At 37.3% G+C, this 22771-nt stretch overlaps 1 protein-coding gene across 1 annotated transcript in view; it reads left to right on the top strand.

The window, feature by feature from the left end:
* Window positions 1-22771, top strand: part of LOC132362763 (ELKS/Rab6-interacting/CAST family member 1-like) — a 128126-nt gene that overhangs the window by 15393 nt on the left and 89962 nt on the right. Inside the window, 1 exon segment of the mRNA XM_059917737.1 lies at window positions 12282-12698. Coding sequence (XP_059773720.1) covers window positions 12285-12698 — 414 coding nt within the window. The 5' untranslated portion in view covers window positions 12282-12284.

Here is a 22771-nt window from a genome sequence, read left to right as displayed (position 1 = left end):
GATTAATGGTTCTGTAGATATGAAAGTTATAGGCTGGATATCTGCTCCCTTTTATCATCTGTGTCATGCATCTTGTTTATAGTAAATTGAAAAAGGTACATTTAAATGACCAGTAAGGTTGAAGACACGCTCTACTACCTGGCAGTTTCATTTCTGTGTGTCTCCTTGAGAGAAACTTTTGCACATGTGCACAAGGAGACAGGTAGATGTACATGTGCTTGTCGTAACAGTGAAAAAAGTGGAAAAATATCTAACTGTTCCTCAAGTAGGTGAGTGGATAAGTTGGTATTTATTCACAAAATGGAATATGAGTACACAGTCCCTTCCTCCAAAATACTTAGGGCACATGTATGTTGGAATTCAGATGTTTTTCAGATTTTGAAAGGTAATCCAGTATATAAACTGTATATTGTGTAATACTCCCATTGGGATCTGGACAATACCCAGTAATCAAACATACTAAATCTGTAGCAAAACTTAGGAATATTCATATTAAATTGGATAAATAAATGGTAAATAGCCTCATAGCAGTTGAGTCAGGTTTTTCCATTAAGCTTGGAGAAAAATTTAGTCTTTTTAAAGCTCTTTGGATTTTAGAATTTTGGATAAGGAATTGTGAAACCTGTATTATACAGTTCATAAAAGTGAATGAGGGCTTCCCTGGTGGCGCAGTGGTTGAGAATCTGCCTGCCAATGCAGGGGACACGGGTTCGAGCCCTGGTCTGGGAAGATCCCACATGCCGCGGAGCAACTGGGCCCGTGAGCCACAACTACTGAGCCTGCGCATCTGGAGCCTGTGCTCCGCAACAAGAGAGGCCGCGATAGTAAGAGGCCCGCGCACCGCGATGAAGAGTGGCCCCCGCTCGCCGCAACTAAAGAAAGCCCTCGCACAGAAACGAAGACCCAACACAGCCATAAATAAATAAATTAATTAATTAATTTAAAAAAAAAAGTGAATGAGCTAGAGTTATGTATATCAGTGTGGATAAATCTCAAACACGTTTTTAAAAAATTGAAGTATTGTTGACATATTATATTAGTTTCAATATTTTGCTATTGGGATACATTACAAAATGATCAACACACTGGGTCTGGTTAACATCCATCACCACACATAGTTACAAAGAACTTTTTTTTCTTGGGATGAGAACTTTTAAGATCTACTCTCTTAGCAACTTTGAAATATGTAATACAGTGTTATTAACTATAGTCACCATGCTGTACATTATATTCCCAGGACTTATTTATTTTTATAACTGGAAGTTTGTACCTTTTGACTCCCTTTACCCATTTCACCCACTCCCTGTCCCCCACCCCTGGCAACCACCAATCTGTTCTCTACCAGTGAGCTTGTGGTTCCCCCCCCACCCTCTGAAATGGTAAGATTTGATTTTATTTTATGGCTGAATAATATCCCATTGTGTATATCTATACACATATGTGTATAGATATACACACCACATTTTCTTTATCCATTCATCCATTGATGGACACTTAGGTTGTTTCTATATCTTGGGTATTATAAATAATGCTGTAGTGAACATGGGGGTGTGGATATCTTTTCGAGTTAGTTATTTTTGTTTTCTTTGGATAAAAACTCAGAAGTGGAATTGCTGGATCTAATGGCAGTTCTATTTTTAATTTTTTGAGGAACCTCCATTACTGTTTCCTATAGTGGCTATACCATTTTACATTCTCAGACACATTATGTTGAGTAACATGAGCAATTTGCAAAGAGAATCAAGAACAGATGACATCACTTCTGTGAATTTTAAATAAGCAACAGTGAGGGGTGGGGGAGAGAGAGAGAGATATCTGAAACAAATAAGGCAAATTGTTGATGGTGATTTCCATACGTTGTTGTATATTTGAATGAGTCTCTGTAGCCCCGAGCTTCTGCTTTCTTCTCTAACCTTTTTAAGAATGCAGGGTTACGATTGAATTAGGTGATAGAGCATAATACATGTTGGGACTGGAAGTGTTCTTAAAATCAACTAAATTATCCTTTTTTCTTTTTTTTTTTAAATTGTTTATTTATTTATTTATTTTTGGCTGTGTTGGGTCTTCGTTTCTGTGCGAGGGCTTTCTCTAGTTGCGGCGAGCGGGGGCCACTCTTCATCGCGGTGCGCGGGCCTCTCACTATCGCGGCCTCTCCTGTTGCGGAGCACAGGCTCCAGACGCGCAGGCTCAGTAGCTGTGGCTCACGGGCCCAGTCGCTCCGCGGCATGTGGGATCCTCCCAGACCAGGGCTCGAACCCGTGTCCCCTGCATTGGCAGGCAGACTCTCAACCACTGCGCCACCAGGGAAGCCCATCCTTTTTTCTTTTAAGTGAAGTCATTCCTACTTGTTAAGAAATTTTCTTGAATATTTATTTACTTTTCCCTTTTCTGACCTATGTCTGTTACTTTTTTCTCTTTTAATATATTTATTTTTTGTTGGAGTATAGTTTACATACAGCAAAATACATGGATCTTCCGTATCATAGTTCCATGAGTTTTGACAAATGCCAGTAGTCGTATAATGCAGTCTTACGAAGATATAGAACATTTCCATCATCCCATAAGGTTCCCTTGAGCTCCTTCCCAATCCGTATTTTCCCTGCCCCGAACACATAGATAGTGTTCTAATTCCTTTCACTTTAGATTAGTTTTGCCTGCTCTAGAACCTCCTATACATGGAACCATATAGTCTGTACTCTGTTGTGTTTGGCTTCTTTTGCTCAGTGTACTATATATTTTTTTTAAAGTTTATTCGTGTTGTTGCATGTATCCATAGTCATCCTAATATTGAGTAGTTTTCATTGCATGGATACTGCATAATCAATTTATCCATTCTCCTGTTGATGAGGTTGTTTCCAGTTTTGGCTCTTATGAATAAAGCGGTTGTAAACATTTTTATACAGATGTGTTTGTGGCCATGTTTTTATTTCTCTTGCGGAAATATCTAGGAGTGGAATCGCTGGGTCATAGGGTAAGTGCATGTTTAACTTTCCCCTAAAAGTATGCAGTCAGCTGAAGTGAAGTGAAAGATTTTGTGGTCATAGACCTAAGTATTCAAATTGAAAATACAACGCGATGAGTAAATATGGATGTAGGAGATGAATGAAAATAATGGTAACACATGTATTTATTGGAGTTTATGTGATAAAATTGGTGAGAGTCGAGAAAACAAATGTATTTTCCTTTTAAATACCCCGTGAAGATCCCATATGGTTTTATTTCTTCTCAACATGCTGTTAAAACATGAAGCAATCTTTTGTATTGTCTGTTTACTACCTAAATTGATTTTCAAAAAAATTTTATTAATTTTTAAAGATTTCTTTTATCTACATAACATTTTTACAGAAGCATGTGCAAAAGAGTCTTTGATATGCCTTATTTGATGGTTGCCATGGAAAAATTAAGGGATTGTATACAAAAAAAATAATATTTATACCTTGGTGTTTTGCTCTTGAAACAATTATGATTTTCTCCATAATAGTTTGACTTTTTATTGTTATTTTATCCCCAGATGCTTCTTTGGTTTTATTTATCAAGATTCTCTTTCTCTCTCTTTTTAATTACACTTTTTAAAGATTTGTTCCTTGTAGAGAAATACAGTTAAATTTTATATGTTGATCTTATATGTGCCAGGCTTGCTAAACTCTTTTTTTTAAAATATTTAATTATTTATTTGTTTTATTTTTTGGCTGCGTCAAAACCTTATTTGCTGCACGCGGGATATTCCTTGCGGCACGCAGGATCTTTCATTGCGGTGCGCGGGCTCCAGAGCGCGTGGGCTCTGGTGGGCTCTGCAGTTGTGGCACGTGAGCTGAGTTGCCCCGTGGCATGTGGGATGCAGAACCCACGTCCTCTGCATTAGAAGGTGGATTCTTAACCACTGGACCACCAGGGAAGTCCCTTGCTGGACTCTTAATTATACAGATATTTTGTCTGTAATTTCATCTGAGTTTTCATCCTACAATCTCTGTATAATGACTTTCTTGCTTTCTAATTCTTATACCTTTGGTTTCCTTCTCTTGTCTTAACTGCACTTGGTCTTAGCATCTCTAGAACAAAATACAACGGTGGACTGTTGTAGTCTATCAGTTGCCTAGTATAGATTTGATTTTTACAAGAAAGCCCATTATTAAAGAGGTAAGTCTTGAAAAAAATGTGAGTAATTTGGTTGGTTTATTCTGGTTAGCTGATGTTCTTTGTATATGTTCTATGCTATTTTCTCCCCAAGACAGAATTATTTATGTAAATAATTTTGATGGGCTTCATTTCAGTTTAACACAGTTTAGTGATAGTGTGTGTGAAAGCATCTTAAACAATGGCAGTGTACAGGAGTGCTTTTTTGTAAGATCGTAAGGTCATGATCTCTTTGTACTCTCCCTCAATATCAGTCTTCCTTGCCTCTTCTCTTTCTCTGGAGGAAAAGGGGGGGAAAAAAAGGATAAAGGAATTCTATAGCTTCTGGAAAGCTTTGGGCACACAGTGACTTCAGTGTTGACATAGCTCTGTGGGACACAGACATTAGCCCGTTAGCTTTATGCCAGCAGGGGACCCCCCCCCTCCCCCCGCCACCTCACAGCCAAGCTGCTGCCTCCGGTGTGTGTTTATTCAGCTGAATCCACTCCCAGTTGTAGCATTGCCAGGGGTAGCTCTTAACATGTTCACAGCTGATAGGTATCGCTTCACTCTTCTTTCTTTACCCTTCTTTCTTCACCCTTCTTCTTGATTTATATACTAGTATTTCAGGGACTAAATCTGGGAATTTTGTTAACCTCATTGACGTCTGTTGCAGGTGCTTGAAACTTTTGGGTTGTAGAGCATGAAGAAAGAAGTGAGGTTGATACTTAAAATGCTGCTAGACTGAACAGTACCTTTATGGTCCCTTGTATTTAATTCTGCCTTTGCTTTGTTAGTACTGAGCATTCTCAAGTTAAACACTATGGAAATGGTTACTATAGGATCCCTCTGCTGGTTGATTTTACTTTTAAGGTTAAAAAAAATTTTTATTTTGATGTTATTTTTTAATGGAATGACGTCTTCAATCCTGACATTGCTTAGGATGATATTTTTACTACTGTAATATCTGGTTTGGGATATTATCTTTTCTTCTTTCTGTACTTTTCTTACTCCACCCATTCCTTCCTCTCTATTTCTGCCTTTTGTTCAGTTTGAGAGTCAGACAGGCTTTGTAGAGGAGGTAATGCCTGATCTAAGGATGAAAGGACAGGTAGGATTTAGCTGGGAGTGAAAGTGAGGGAACGGGTAGAGGATATTCTTTATTTGTATTTATTTTACTTATTTATTTAACATCTTTATTGGAGTGTAATTGCTTTACAATGGTGTGTTAGTTTTCTGCTTTATAACGAAGTGAATCAGTTATACATATACATATACTCTTTAAGTAGAGGTTAAGGGGTAAGTAAATGGTATGGGAGTTTGGGTAACTGAAAGCTATTTGGAATTTCTAGAACTTGTACTAAAATCAGTTTATTGTCACTTGAGTTGTTGTCTTGATGAGCACACAATAATAGAATGTATTATGACCTCGGGACTTCCCCATTTTGATAGTATTTTTGTTTATTCTTTAATTTCTCCTCTGGGTTATGCTGGCATAAAGGCAGATGTTCTTTTTTCTCTCCTGGATTCAGTAGCAGAGAGTAGCTGCTAGGAATCTGGAATAATTGCTTGTTCATTTTCTTGACTCTGACATCTTTTTTAGAGGAGAATAAGCTCAAAGTAGCATTCATTTAAACAATTTAATCTATCCATTTGAATTCTGGTATGGTTGTTTCTTGCATTGTAGTATGTCTCTTGCTGGTGTTTATTTAGATCAGTCTGAGAACTTGGTTTTGGTTTAACATTTGAGAGTTTACAGTGTGCTTTGCTGCACAGAAAATAAATCCTTGTCAGCAACTGAAAGAATCAACGGAAAGAATACTAGACTAATGATCAGACGAAATGAACTACCTAGAGGCTCTTGCTTTGTCTCAGTCTTGGAGGTTCAGACTCATTAAAAAACTTTGAGTTTCTTCTAAAATGATAGAAATTAGAATACTTTCTTTTCCTATTAAAGATTCATGAATCCAAATCATAGTGATCTTATAGAATCTGAACTTCATTCGAGTATGTTGCATATATAATAAGTGCTTTTATGTGTCCCATTTCTCGTTCTTGAATAGTCTTAATTTAAAATTTATAATAAGGTATAGTGCTGGTGTGTGAGTGTGTATATATAGCTATTAAGTTTTACCACTTTGTAAGCTCTGTTTTTGGATAAGAACTCTATCCTACACTTTTGGTGTATGTTGTATATAGTATTAAAAGTATAAAAGATTCTTGTTGACAGTTAATTATTTGAAAATGCTTCTCTTCACTTCAGATCAAACACAAATAAATCCAGAGTGTATAATTAACATTCTTTTAAACATTAGGATTGCATTTAGTATTTTGGCCAGTTTGTATTTGAGATAGAATTTTTTGTGTGTTAGCTGGTAAGGAACTAATTGTTACAGAATAAGAGTAATTCTCTCTGTTATAGGGGAAAGATATAATTTTCCAGGGACTTGATTTGCATCTACTATCCAGTAGCCATTTACTTTCAAAATAATGCGTGAAAATTTGTTTTTGTCAATCTTTCATCAAAAATTTATTGAGCACTTACTATACCAAACACTGTGCCATGCCCTAGAGTAACAAGATGAAAGTCCCAAGTTCTAGAAAGTTTTTCTTGAAGACAGATACAAAGAAATAAATTGCAGATTGGGCTGGTAAGTGCTCTTCTTAGGGACACATACGGTACAGCACAGATCAGAACATCACAGAGCCTGAGGATCGACTTGGGTGATGTTAGTAAGAATTATTATAAACTCTTTTGCATCTTGTATTGATAAAGTTTCCTCAATGTATGTATTTACATGTTTCAGAAAAGAAATCGTTCTTAATTTAACATAATAGGATGCAGTACTGGTATTTTTTCTAATGGTTATCTTGACAAATAGTGCATTGAACTCTCTGGGATACAGTATAATGTTTGTGATGATGACCATTTTCATGTATCCATAATATTCTTTTTCTGTAACTAAAAATAGCTCTAGACTCCTTGGTTCTGTCATTTTAGAAATCAGGATAAACTGGATCAAAGCGTTCTCTTGTTCAGAGAAACTAATGGAAGTTTTGCCTCAGAAGAGCTTCTGATATTTGTCTAAAATATATGAAGCACTGTTGTGATGTTTTGTTGTTTTTGAGATGTATTTTTCTAAAAAATGATCATAAACCCTATCAGAGATTTAAGAATTTTCATTACTATTGTTCACAACATCCTACCATTTCATTGAGATACAGCTTGGTGTAATTTTAGTACAATCCTTGGACTAAATTTTAAACAGTTATTTTTCCAGTCTTCCAGCTCAAGCTGAGTGTTAGAGTGAGCAGAAGTAGACTAGTGAGTGTTGGTGTACAATTTGGAATGTGAGAAGTGTGAGATCATTTTGGAGAGTGTCATAAGCAGAATTCCCAAATAGAAATTTTCCTAATATCTGACAACTGAGATTGTCCTGCTAAATTCAGCATGTGTTTTTGGTCAGTCATGGTAAATTTCTGTGATATGTGCAGATATGCTCCCTTTATCTTCAGTATGAATGTGCTAGAGAAAGAGCAGCCTGGCTTATTGCCTGCTGCTGCTTTCTTCTCCCAGGGGAGTTGGCAGGAATTTTAATAAAGTGAATCTAGCTTGAATGTAGCCTAAAGAAGGGGTGCTGATTCCCATTTCAATGGAGAAAATTGCTGTGTAGCCTTCTCGGCTACCAGTCAGAGCATCATTTTAATTCTGTATTCCAGTAAAATGGGTGCAAGCAGAGCTGAAGAAGCAGGGCACATTAGTCGTTGTATTTTCTTTCTTCACCAAAACAGTGCTTGCCATACTAGTATAATCACAAGTGCTAAAGTGTATGCGAGACTGTTAGCTGTCGTCAACATCTGTTTCTCCTGATTTGAATGAATTTGGTGATGAGTGTCCAGAAAAGGAGGGACAGTTGTACCTAGAAATCAGTTTCATTGTTGAATTTTTTTTTTTAATTAATTAATTTATTTATTTATTTTTGGCTGTGTTGGGTCTTCGTTTCTGTGCGAGGGCTTTCTCTAGTTGCGGCGAGTGGGGGCCACTCTTCATCGCGGTGCGCGGGCCTCTCACTATCGCGGCGTCTCTTGTTGCGGAGCACAGGCTCCAGACGCGCAGGCTCAGTAATTGTGGCCCACGGGCCCAGCTGCTCCGTGGCATGTGGGATCCTCCCAGACCAGGGCTCGAACCCGTGTCCCCTGCATTGGCAGGCAGATTCTCAACCACTGCGCCACCAGGGAAGCTCTCATTGTTGAATTTAACTTCTGATATTTCCCTGTGGGGTAAACTTGCTCAGAATTTATTTGGATTTTTTGACTTCCAAAGGTAAAGAATGAAACTGGAGGTTGATTATAGGCTTCAGAGAATTAGCAATTTGACACATCTTTTTATTAAGGATTTTGAACTCCAGCAACTGTTGAGAATCTTTACAGCATGATGCGGGTAGTTAAATTTATTTAAAGAATCATATTCATGAATTCAAATACCTGATAATTTTATTGTAAATTTATTTTTCGTAAGAAAAAGCCAGTGCTTTTCGAGAGTTTGAAGACTGCCATAATTGAAAGTTCACTACTTGCTAAGCATAATACCAAAACCAGAAACTGTAAAAGAAGAGGTTCTTATCTTTGCACTAAAAAAATTCTGTATTTAAGTTGCTATAAACTATGTTAAAAGAAAAATGACAGATTTGGAAATATATTTGTAACATGCACAGCAGGCAAAAGGTTGTTTTCCAAATATAAAAAGATCTTAAAGTGGATTAGGAGAAAGGTTAAATGTCCCCAAAACAAAATGAGCAAAGAACAAGAACAGATGAGTCACAAAGGAAGGAATACAAAGCGCCTGTAGATATGTGAATAGATATTCAGTCTTACTTGTAATCAAAGGAAAGCCCAAAAAAGAAAGAGAAGAAAGAAAATACCCAGTTGTCAAAGGTATAGGAAAGTGCTCAGACATCGTTTGGTGGAAGTTTAAATCTGTACAGACCCTTTTAGAGATCATTTGTTGTGTGTATTAAAATCATAACTGCATACCCTCTGATCCAGGAATTCCACCTTTCAGAATTTATCTCCAGGAAAAATTTGGATAAATGTGCAGAGATACACATGTGAAGGTGCCTGTTATAATAGTGGAAAATGAGAACCAAACTAAATATTTATCAATAGTTATAAGTAAATTATTTAATATCAACACTTTGGAATTCTATGGCAGGTATATTTTTTCCCCAGTGTTTAAAATCGTTGTAAAATACAGCTTACATTCACCATGTTAAATTTACCATCTTAACCAATTTTCAGGTGTACAGTTCATAAGGTACATTCATACTGTTGTGCAGCCATCACCACCATCCATCTCCACAACTCTTCATCCTGTAAGACTGAATCTCTGCACCCATCAAACAGTCACTCCCTGTCTCCCGTCTCCCGTCTCCCCAGCCCCTGGCAACCACTCTTGTGCTTCCTGTCTCTGTGAGGTAGACTGCTCTAGGGACCTCATGTAAGTGGACTCGTGTAATATTTGTCTTTTGTGACGGGCTCATTTCATTTGGCATGGTGTCCATCCATGTGGCAGCGTGTGTCAGCATTTCCTTCCTTTTTGAGGCGGAAAAATATCATTAGGCATTTTTTTAAATTTAATTTTTGGGTGGGTAGTACATACATTTAGTTCAAATTCAAGAGGAGGGTTAGGAGGAGAGAAAGATGGGAAGTGGCTGGGAAGTGACTGCAGATGTATATGGGTTTTCTCTTAAGGGGTGATGGAAGTGTTCTAGAATTAGATAGTAGTGATCAATGTATAACTTTTAATATGCTGAAAACTGCTGACTTACACACTTTAAACCGGTGAACTTTATGGTATGTGTGAATTATGTCTCAATAAAGCTATTATTAAAAAATTTTCAATGTCAGTTACACTTCAGTTAAAAAAATTTTTATGCGGAATAGAATAAAGTTTCCTTACATGTTGTCTCCCAGTGATTCCAGTTCGTTCCTCCCTTCTTCCCTTCTTGCCTTCCTCCGTTCCCCCAAATAACCATTAATTATTTCTTGTGTAACATTACAGAAGTATTTTTATTTCTTATGATATTTTTTATTTATAGTAAATAGAAAATATTTATTGTTCCCTCCCTTTTAACCAAAGTGGTAGCAAATTGAACACAGCCAAGCAGGCATCTCTGAAGTCTTTTCTCTTATTTTTAAAGGTAAAAATGCCTCTTTTTATTGATTACTTGCTTACTGTAGGGGATTTAGATAGTACAAAAAAGTATGAAGAAAAATGTAAAATCTACCCATACCCAGACACTGGTAATTGTTTGCATCCTTTTAGACTTTTCTCTGCATGTTCATACTTTTTAAAAATTAGAATCGCGATCATCCTATACTTGCTATTATATATCTGCTTTTTTACTCTTAATATGTTGTAACTGTAGTTTTTATCAGTAACTATAAATCTACATTTTAAAAAATTGATGCATAGTATTAAACTGGGTGGACATTTCTCATTTACTTAACTCATCACCTATTAATATCCATTTAGGTTGTTTCTAATTTTGTCGCTGTTGTAAACAACAGTGAGCGTCTTTGTACACTTGCCAGATCGTTTCCTTGAGATATTTACTGCTGTTTTGCAGTTTGCCAAAAATTTTAAACAATGTACGTTTTAACATATATGCCACAAAGATTTCAATGATATTATTAGCTCTGCGAAAAAATGGTGCAGGCATTTATATCCTCACTTTAAATATGAGGAATCTGAAATCCAGAAAGATGGCAATGTGTTCCAAATTAGGTTGCTCTTTAGTGTGAGAGCTGGAACTAAAACTCCTGTCTTCTGATTGTGGGTTAGTTTCCTTCCACTGTGGCACACTGCCAGACCTTGAATACCTTGAATACAAAGGGTGATTTTCTGTTGTTGCTTCTTCATTTCTAAAAACATGATTCTTGATGTAACTTCCTTTTAGGTTCTTTGTATAATGTTCTAGAATTTATCCATTCAGATTAAAGGTTCATATACCTTCGTTAGGGATACAGGCTAAAGATATACCCTCTGAAACATTTTACTAGCTTATCTGCACTAACATTTTCATTTAATTACTCAAATTACTCACTTATATTGTTCTCTTTTTCTGTATAAATAGCTCACACAGCCTCAGTTTTTTTGGGTTTTGTTTTTTGTTTTTAAAGCTTCAAGTTATCTAATTACCTTTGGGTACTAGCTTCAGTGGGCTGCGAGAATTGCTTTAATTCGAATGCCAGCTCTATTACTTACTGTGTGATCTTGGGGTGAGTTATTTAAGTCTCTGTATGCCTGGTGTCATCATCAATAAAATTCAAATAATAGTAGGGGTGAGATGTGACAGGGTGAAAGAGTGTCATGGACATATATACACTACCAAATGTAAAATAGATAGCTGGTGGGAAGCAGCCACATAGCACAGGGAGATCAGCTCGGTGCTATGTGACTGCCTGGAGGGGTGGGATGGGGAGGGTGGGAGGGAGGGAGATGCGGGAGGGAGGAGATATGGGAACTTGTGTATATGTGTAGCTGATTCACTTTGTTATAAAGCAGAAACTAACACACCATTGTGAAGCAATTATACTTCAATAAAGATGTTTAAAAAAAAAAAAGAAATGGAAAAAAAAATAGTACATGTGTTATAGTGAGGATTAAATAAATTAACACATAAGGAGTGCTAAGCACATTCTGGCATGCACTCATATGTTTATTATTTAATGTGCTAACTTAATTGTAAAGCACTTAAAAGTCATTTTGTATTTTGACATCCTTTGTGTTTTTTGGTGAAATTTTTTGTATGATGTGTCCGTATTCCTATAGGTTTCCCCTGCCTTTCCCCACTCCTCACCTTCAATTCCGCGTAATACCTTCTGTTAATCTTGAACAGTGTCTTTATTTAGTCAAGCAAAGTGAGGAGCTGCCAGACTTACCTTGTTTCCTGTTGGTAATAAGCACAAATTAAATTACTGACATTTTACAGATTATCTCAATCAGTTTTAAAGACAGTGTAAAACAGAATAATGTGAATCCTCATTTGCTAAATGCAGGGTTCTGAGAGCTGTGGTAGCTGCTTTCTCATTGCCCGTAGTCTGCTTTGTTTCTGCTACTTGAGGAGGAAAGCTCATTTGGGTTTTCTTTTTTGTCTTTATACCAGCACATGCAAATGACAGTCCAGGCTCTCCAGGATGAATTGCGGATCCAGAGGGACCTAGACCAGCTGTTTCAACAGGATAGTAACAGTAGGACTGGTGAGCCTTGCGTGGCAGAGCTGACGGAGGAGAACTTTCAGAGGCTGCACACTGAGCATGAGCGGCAGGCCAAGGAGCTGTTCCTCCTTCGAAAGACTCTGGAGGAGATGGAGCTGCGGATTGAGACTCAGAAGCAAACCCTGAACGCTCGGGACGAATCCATCAAGAAGTTTCTGGAGATGTTGCAGAGCAAGGAGCTTTCTGCTAAGGCTACTGAGGAGGACCATGAGAGAACAAGGAGACTGGCAGAGGCAGAGATGCATGTCCACCACCTCGAAAGCCTTTTGGAGCAGAAGGAAAAAGAGGACGCTCTGTTGAGAGAGGTGAGTGGCCACTTTCTCAGTTGTTATGACTGTCTTTTTTTCCTGATTAGTCAGCATTTTGACCTAGATAAATTTATATGCTCTCCTGAGCTAGTGCAAGGGAATTTCTTCTTTCTTACCTAAGTTCTGCACTGATTTCTGTTCTGATTTGCTGTCTTGTATGAGATGACGTTGGTTGGCATGTATACTGGTTTAATACCTTTCTGGGGTTTTTTTTCCCCCTCCTGATTTCTGTAGACTCATTTTGTTGCTAGAGGAGCACAGAATTTTCTTGATTTGTTCCTCATCTATTGATTTGTTCATAGAGACACACACAACAAAACCAGAATTAAAGTAGCTAACTACTGCTCAATTTTAAAATATTAATAATTGAAAGTAAGCGATTCCCTCAGTTTCGGTGTGCTTATAAAGTCCTAGGCAGCAGTAATGGATGTTTGCCCTGTGGTTTCCATGGAAACTGTTGCCTTGCTGTAAAAGATAGGTGATAAAAATTATATGCTGCCCTGGAGGCACAGCTAGAGGGAATGCTACAGAGGTATGCTGTCACTTATTTTTAGAGAGGAAACTGAGACTTTAGCTGACCACTGTGTCTACTGATAATTTTTCACTTTTCTATGTAATGCTTCATTTTAAGAAAGCTTAAGTGAAGAATTCATCTTACATTGAATTAAAAAAAAATGACAACTCTACTTCTCTATATGAGGTCAGAGTCCTCAGATAATTTTCACATTTGGATAGGGGGAAAAAAAATCTCAGAACTATTTTAGTGCCAGTCTGAATAATCCCTTTTTAAATGAAGGGTGAGAAAGGCGGTTAAAAGCAGCAAAACAGCGACTTCCCCTGATGATGGCGACGGTCTGTATCTGCTCTCTGCAATATGGTAGCCACTGGCTGCATGTGACTGTTGAGCAGTTGAAATGTGGTTAGTGTGACTGAGGAACTGAAATTTAAATTTCATTTAAATATAACTAATTTAAAATTAAATTCAATTAATCAAATTTAAATTTAAGTATCTCTGTGTAGGTAGTGGCTACTGTATTAGGTAGTGCAGCGATGCATAATGCATGATGCGGGTAATGTTACCCGCTTTTCTTAATAATTTGTCTTGAACATCTTTCTTTGTCAGTACATGTAGAGTTTTGTAATTTCAGTTGAATTTATAATGTTCTGTTGCATTTATTTATACTTCTTACTGTTGAAAATTTAGACTACTGTTAATTTTTCATTATTATAAAACTGTGCTGCACAGAATATCCCTAACCATATATCCCTGTACATTAATTTTTTTCTTTAGCATAAATTTCCAGAAATGAATTTGCTCAGGGTGTGTATGTTTTCAAAACTCTGAATATCAGTCTTGTCTCCCAGAGTGATTGGACCAGTTTATCCTCCCAGAAGCATATACTGTATTTTTACGGTTAATCTGCAGCTATGTACGTTACAATCTTCAAATTACTGGACTGTATTGTTTTAGAAAATTTTCTATCAACTGCTGTGTTGTAGGCACCATCCTGAGTTTCTTTCAGTTTACTTAAAGAGTTTATATTTTAATGAGGTAACCTGGAGCCTGGCCATAGAATATTGTAAGAGAAGGTGTAATCATCTCAAATAGCATGCAGCATGAAAACCCTACCAGCATCGTGATGAACTTTGAATGTTACGTTTTTACTCCTTCTGTTCTGAATATTTCAACCTGTGCCCATTTATTTTTGAGTTTTGGAGTTAATAAATAGTGAATAGTTAAGGATATGAAAAGCCACAGTGTTATTCTGGCAGAGAACAACCAGCAATATGGTGAATTTGAACAAGTAGTAGGAAAAAACATGAATTTAAGACTAATTTTGAAGTAACAAGCTCTACAAATATTAAGTCCCACTTCTGAACATATTGTGGAAAGAAATATAGGCCTTGTTAGTTGTATCAATACACAGTTCCAGTTGCCATTAGTAATGTAGCATCATCTTACAGGAAACACAGTCCTATGGATTAAGATTATTTAAGAGCAAGTAGAAGTGATTGCTTCAGGAACACATGTTTAGAATGCTGGTTCTCCTTTCTTTTTCTCCTACTTGCCTTCAAGACTTAGCTCAAATTTCAGTTCTTCTGTGAAGTCTTCCTTGTGCAGCTCTATACATATATGTAGATGAGCCAGTAATAGTATAGTATACTTCCATGTGTGTTTCTTCATTGTTCACTTAATTTTTTGTACCAAGGATGTAGATATATATAGATATAGATATATATAGATATATATATGAAATTTTATCTTGTCAGTGTCTTAACAAATGCACAGTGGGTACTCAAGAAATGTTGGTTGAATAAGTTGAAATGTAGGGAAAGAAGTTTAAGCCTGGAGCTTACAGAAAGAAGGATAGCTTTTCCAATTCTTTTTTCTCCAGTGTGACCACTGGATACTAAAACCTAACGAAGGTTAGAAAACAAACTAAAACCCCAAACCAGTTTTGCTTATGAGTTTAGGTATAGAAGTTATAAATAAGATATTGGCAGATAAAATCAGCATTATGATAAAAGGATAATATTCTGACCAAAAGGAGTTTCTTCTAGGAATCCAGAATGGCTCAATATGTCATTCACAGTTATAATTTGTAGTGGGGGAAAGGAAAAGATAACCTCGTAGTGTTTGATAGCTATCTCAAAGACATTAGATAAAATGTTAGACACTTTGAAAACTAAACCAAATGAACTAAAAATAAGAATGGAATGATACCTTTATAGCATGATTTAAATAAAACAATTCAGTAAATGTGTATTATAAACATATTTTAAACTAGTAGCCAGAATTGCGCTTACTCTGACATATACTAAGACGCATCCATTAAAGTTAGGGAGAGGCAAAGATACTGTTCATCAGTATTTACATTATTCTGGAAGTGTTAGGCAGTGCTGTTAGATAAGGAAAATGGAATAAATAATATCAGTAACGGTAATGGAAAGGATAGGGCTAAATTTTCATTACAATGTAGATGGGAACATTAATATAAAGATGCTGCTTTCCCCCAACTCTGTGAATTTAGTGTAATCCCAATAGGAATATTCTTGACACGTGCCCAAATGATGTTGCAGTTTCTTTGCAAGAAGAACAGTGCGGGAACACTTGTTTAAGCAGCTCATGATATATGTGTTTCAAACCCAGTGATATTAAAATCTGTGGTACTGGCACAGTAATAGATAGCTAGATTGATGAGACAGAATAGAACCCAGAAATAATATAGTTTTAAGCATATGATACATGTTTGGGAATAATCGCCATCTATTTGGAAAACAGTACATAGTTACATCAAATTAAGTTCTAGATGAAATAAAGAGCTACTTGTTAAAAAATAACAACACTAGAAGAGAATGTAAGAGAAAGGTTTTAATACAATCTTGAGACAGGAAAGAATCTTTTATTGCCATAGCAAGAGGCTTAAACCATTAAATTTGTGTATGTTAGAAAATACAGGTAACAGAAGCTAAAATGGTAATTTGGAGTAAAGCTTTGTAACATGTGGCTTGACTGTTTTGTTTCCAGAGTGACAAGGTGCTAGAGGCACTCGGCACAGCCTTTCTTTGCTCATTACTCAACAAACATCCATTGAGCTTCTAGAATGTATGTGACCCTGGGATACACGCTGGGTATACATTTTTCATGTCAGAACACATGGTCTGTGCCCTCCTAGAACTTAAAAATCTGGTGAGAGACAATAAACATAATTATGAGAGGAAATAAATTAGTTGAGTCTAATTATGTTGGGAGAGGGGATAAACAGGGTAAGTAAGCATCTTTGAGGAGGTGCCCTTTAAGGGAGATCTGAAGAAAGTTGAAAGAGTCTTGCTGAGCATTTGGGTAAAATCATTTCATGAAGAAGGTTAACAGTTTCAAAGGCCGGATGAGAAGTTTTCAGGAGACAGCAAGGAGACTAGAGGACAAAAGCATATTGTCTAAGGGGAAAACAGGCATGAGATGAGAGGTTGAAGAGGTAGCCAGGGCCAGAGTCATTCATTGCATTCATCAGATATTTATTGGACACTAACCCATGTGCAGAGCACAAGGAAATATAGTAGCAGTGAACAAAACAAAAATCCATGCCCTCTAGGAGACAAAGCACTTGGCTTCAGGATCCCTGCAGGTAATGCAACAATTTTATTCAAAGTGCAAGAGAAAACTGCACCAATGTTTAATCGAGGGAGTGATCTAGTTTAGCTTTTAAAATCTACTCTGGCTGTGTTGAGAATAAATGGGGGAGGGAAAATTACGAGTGAACAAGGAAGTCTGATAAAGAACAACTCTAGGTTGGGTGAGTGGTGACTTGAAATGGCTATTGTGCATTATATCACTAGTGTGTCAAGAAAGGCAGAAAGAATTGAGAGCTGGCAACACTGGGATATCCATAGATTTTATTATTATTGGATTATTGTCCATCTTTTAAAAAAGCGGGTTTTCATCAGTTCCAGGACTCATAGTTTTTCCCATCTCAACAGTATGAAATTGAGTTAATAAGTCTTATCCTTGATGGCATCTTAAAATCTCTGTCAGCAAGGCCACAGTCCTGCTTGATTTGTTTGCCTGTGTACTCACAAACAGTTAACAGCTGCTCATTTTAGTCAATGTTGTGAGTATTGTTGCTATTTCTCATGTTAACTTTAGCTGTTGTTCAGTATGTCTTCAGTGATATTATGCTGTGAACCAGCATTGAAACAGTTATTGGTATGGAGAAAGTTATAAAACAGTTCAAAATGATATATGATTAAACTTTATGGTTAAATAAGTAAAAAAGGGTCTTGCAATCAGTATAAAATAAAAATTCTGAATGATAGAAGCTTGGGTCATGGTTTATTTGGAGGCATTTCCTTCTTTTCTTTCCAGCACATTAAACAGTGATTTACCTTACAATCAGTGGCATCTTAGATTTGATGAAATACAGTAACATTAAAATGGCATTCATATCCAGGAACATTTGTGATTAGTTTTCCATTTTGTTTATGAACATGATTCTGGAGATAGCAGGTAAATAATTCCCCCAAATAAAAGCCAAAGAAGAAAAACAAAAATTAAATTAAGCATTGTATTTTCTGTTTGTACTGAAATTACATTGTTACGTGACTTATTGTTAGATTTTGTATTGTTTACTGGAGTGCCTTTCCTTTGATGGATAGAAGCGTGAAGACATCTATTGGACACATACTGAACTAGAGTCAAGACGTGGTTAGTGCCTGGGGCCAGGCATATGGAGTTTTAACAGGCTTTACAGGTGATTCCGTGATACACCAAAGTTTGGTTCTCAGTCTGTTGGCAGAACATACCTGAATTGGCTATGGAATTTTTGGATCGGCTATCCATATGCATACCAAGCATTGTCTATAGGCTGAATAAATATTTCAGTTCTATATGTGCTCCTGTTTTTTTGAAATGTAGATCCTATTGTGATGAATAAAATACTAATTTGTTGGGAATTCCCTGGCGGTCCAGTCGTTAGGATTCCGCGCTTCCACTGCAGGGGCCACGGGTTCGATTCCTGGTCGGGGAACTAAGATCCGCATGATGCACGACATGGCCAAAAAAAAAAAAAAAATTTAAAATACTAATTTGTTTTAAAACATTTACACGTATGTTAATTTTGGTCTGTATAATATTTTAGTCAACAAACCTTGTTTAGTGCAACTGCTCTCATGTTAAGATTTGCAGCAGTGTTTTAGGTTTAAAAGCCCTACTCTTAATCTACAGATTCAATGCAATCCCTATCAAACTACCACTGGCATTTTTCACAGAACTAGAACAAAAAATTTCACAATTTGTATGGAAACACAAAAGACCCCGAATAGCCAAAGCAATCTTGAGAACGGAAAACAGAGCTGGAGGAATCAGGCTCCCTGACTTCAGACAATACTACAAAGCTACAGTAATCAAGACAGTATGGTACTGGCACAAAAACAGAGATATAGATCAATGGAACAGGATAGAAAGCCCAGAGATAAACCCACGCACATATGGATATGGTCACCTTATCTTTGATAAAGGAGGCAAGAATATACAGTGGAGAAAAGACAGCCTCTTCAGTAAGTGGTGCTGGGAAAACTGGACAGGTACATGTAAAAGAATGAAATTAGAACACTGCCTAACACCATACACAAAAATAAACTCAAAATGGATTAAAGACCTAAATATAAGGCCAGACACTATCAAACTCTTAGAGGAAAACATAGGCAGAACACTCTGTAACATAAATCACAGCAAGATCCTTTTTGACCCAGCTCCTAGAGAAATGGAAATAAAAAGAAAAATAAACAAATGGGACCTAATGAAACTTAAAAGCTTTTGCACAGCAAAGGAAACCATAAACAAGATGAGACGACAACCCTCAGAATGGGAGAAAATATTTGCAAATGAAGCAACTGACAAAGGATTAAACTCCAAAATTTACAAGCAGCTCATGCAGCTCAATATCAAAAAAACAAACAACCCAATCCAAAAATGGGCAGAAGACCTAAGTAGACATTTCTCCAAAGAAGATATACAGATTGCCAGCAAACACATGAAAGAATGCTCAACATCATTAATCATTAGAGAAATGCAAATCAAAACTACAATGAGATATCATCTCACACCAGTCAGAATGGCCATCATCAAAAAATCTACAAACGATAAATGCTGGAGAGGGTGTGGAGAAAAGGGAACCCTCTTGCACTGTTGGTGGGAATGTAAATTGATACAGCCACTATGGAGCACAGTATGGAGGTTCCTTAAAAAACTAAAAATAGAACTACCATACAACCCAGCAATCCCACTACTGGGCATATACCCTGAGGAAACCATAATTCAAAAAGAGTCATGTACCAAAAGGTTCATTGCAGCTCTATTTACAATAGCCAGGACATGGAAGCAACCTAAGTGTCCATCAACAGATGAATGGCTAAAGAAGATGTGGCACATATATACAGTGGAATATTACTCAGCCATAAAAAGAAATGAAATTGAGTTATTTGTAGTGAGGTGGATGGACCTAGAGTCTGTCATACAGAGTGAAGTAAGTCATAAAGAGAAAAACAAATACCATATGCTAACATATATATGGAATCTAAGGAAAAAAAAAAAAAGGTCATGAAGAACCTAGGGGCAAGACGTGAATAAAGACACAGACCTACTAGAGAATGGACTTGAGGATATGGGGAGGGGGAAGGGTAAGCTGTGACAAAGTGAGAGAGTGGCATGGACATATATACACTACCAAACGTAAAATAGATAGCTAGTGGGAAGCAGCCGCATAGCACAGGGAGATGAGCTCGGTGCTTTGTGACCACCTAGAGAGGTGGGATAGGGAGGGTGGGAGGGAGGGAGACGCAAGAGGGAAGAGATATGGGAACATATGTATATGTATAACTGATTCACTTTGTTATAAAGCAGAAACTAACACACCATTATAAAGCAATTATACTCCAATAAAGTTGTTAAAAAAAAAAGTGTCAGATATGGGGATATATGTATATGTATAGCTGATTCACTTTGTTATAAAGCAGAAACTAACACACCATTGTAAAGCAATTATACTCCAATAAAGATGTTTAAAAAAAAAAAAAAGCCCTATTCTTTAACTAGGTTCTAGGCTAGGAATTTTGGCTCTAACATGTCTGAGGAATGCCCATCTGTATCTTTGGCAGTTGTCAGGTAAAAGCAGAGGAGGTTAGAGGGAAAAAAAGAGAAATAAACATATATAGAAAAAACAAACTTTGGACAAAGAGTAGGAAGAATTAAAAAAGAAAAAGGGTCCCTAGTTAGTTTTCCCTTTCCTAGTGATTTTGGCAAGTGTGAACAGTTGCATCGCATAACTTACTGATTCAGGTTATCCTTCCTCATCTTTTTTTTGTTGTTGTGTCATTTGTACCTCATTTCCATTTTGACAGGAAGATATGTTTTCTCAGAAGCATGCTGTTACTTGAGATGGTAAAGGGTCAAAGTGCAGTGCTGTCTGACAATGGCAGAGTTGAGGTACAGGAGGAGTAGTGAGGGTTTCTTCTTCATTTCTCCGTGTGGAGTACAGTAAGCCCAGAACTTGTGTGGAGGATTGAAATCTGCTGAAGGGACGTCTACCCTTGAACCAAGGGTGCTGGAGGCTAAAACCTGAAACTTGAAAGAAAGAAATTTCAGACATAAGTACTACTTTTCAGTCACAAATGCTCCTTTCTCTCAGTTGTGTAAGTAAATGTTGACTTACTTTTAAAAAGAAAGAAACTACTAACAACGGAGAAATTTTGTTCCTAACTTGTTTGTTTTCTTTCTCTAGTCATTATTCTTTATTAAATCAGTGAGAGGAACTGAACACGTTTTCTACCGTGTACCACAGTTGACAGTATAACAAGATCCAGATAATTCTACCTGTATGAATCTCTGGGCTTTCTTTAATTTGTGTAGAGTGAAAAATTTTCAGGCTAAAAAGAGCGAAATAAAGCAAGCACTAGCACATTCGACTTCTTACATTTGTCTGAATGGTACATTCTTTTTTATTCCCAGAGTCCTCTCCCTTTATTAACGGTGCAGGAGTCAGAGGCTCGATGTGCTCTCTGGGAAAGGGGAGTTGGTCAGCCCACTGACTGCAGGAGGTGTTCATAATGAGCTTTAATGCGCAGGCCTTTGAATGCAGATCTGTTAGGACTGATAGGTTTTACAAGCTCTTAACAGGAAAGCTTTATGCCTGCGAATGGTTTAAAGTGCACCCTAGTTCCTTAGCAGAAGAGGATTTTTTTTTTATTCAAATGGATTTCTTTCCTTATATATCGGTGATATGCTTGCTAGAGTTTAAAATGAAATTGTAATAGTTTCACTGTAAAGCATTTGGAAATTTCCCTAATATCTGTGTGCCCAATTTATCACCTGTTTACAGTGTAGGGAGTAGATTCAGTGTGGACAGACTGGAGGCTGGGGGGTAACTGATGAGTTTGTTGTTTTAATGCAGGTGAGAGGTGATTATGGCCTGAACTAATGTGTTCAGATTTTGTCCTGGATTAATGTGTTCTGCATTTTACTGTCTTAATGAAGTGTTTTATCTTGCAGGGGTTAATTGTGGATTAACTCGATCCTTAACGAGACTTGCTTTTACACTCTGTTGGCTCTAGTCTAGGTAGCCTTCCCTCCAGGGCTAGACTGTCTCTACTCCTAAGACGTGGCCTTTCTGGTGTCTCTGCTCAGTGCCTCTGATGTTCTCTCCACTCTGGCTCTTTGGAGCTTGAATTCTTCCCAGCCCCATGTGCGTTCAGGTAGTTGCTCAACTCATAGCTCTCTGGTAGTTGTTCTTTGACACTGTGGAGTCTTTCCCTGTACATGCAGGCTTAGTATTTGGTCAAAGACTCCAGGGGACCCCTGTCAGATCAGACACTGCTGCTTTTCTGGCTAGCTTCTTCCTCTGTGTCATTCTGCTCTGCACATTTCTCCTGTCTTTGGGACTCTTACCCACTGATCTGTCTTCTGAGCTCTGCGGGACTGCTGTTTTCTGTTTGGTCTTCCTCTCCCTGCATCACGTATTGGATAGCAAGTCCGGACCATAACCTTGTTAGTTTCTCTTCTCTCAAGGATCATACTCCTGTGCTGCTTGTTTTCCAGCGTCTGAAAACAGTTGCTTTATGCATTTTTGTCTAACTTTAACATAGTTTATGACAGGAGGGCTAGTCTTCTGTCTGTTATGATCAGATTGTGTTGACCTTGTAGAGGGTGAGAAGTAAATAGGAAACTCGTTGAAGGATTGAAAACAGACTATTGCCGTGATTTGTTGATGCTTTATCTAGAGTACACCATTGCTTTCTTTAAAATGGACAGAGGAAATGAAAGGAAACTTAACTCGAGGCTGTTGTAGTAATCTAGGCTGAAACTAGACTGGAACTGGAGTGAAATGATAAATTCAAGAAATCTTTTGAAGCTGGAACAATTAGGACCTGCTCTAGAAGGTGGTAGGAAGTGAAGATGTGGGAGGAATGAAAGGAGACACTGTGCTGTTTGGCTTGAACCACCGGGAGGGTAATGCCATTTAAGGAGATGGGCAAGACTCATCAGTCTTCAGAGGAGGGGCTAGGTTAAAGAGGAGAAA

The sequence above is a fragment of the Balaenoptera ricei genome, chromosome 3, assembly GCF_028023285.1.
Source record: "Balaenoptera ricei isolate mBalRic1 chromosome 3, mBalRic1.hap2, whole genome shotgun sequence".
Classification (NCBI taxonomy): domain Eukaryota; kingdom Metazoa; phylum Chordata; class Mammalia; order Artiodactyla; family Balaenopteridae; genus Balaenoptera; species Balaenoptera ricei.
The sequence above is the reverse complement of the archived record's forward strand: the minus strand, read 5'-3'. Positions and strand labels throughout refer to the sequence as shown.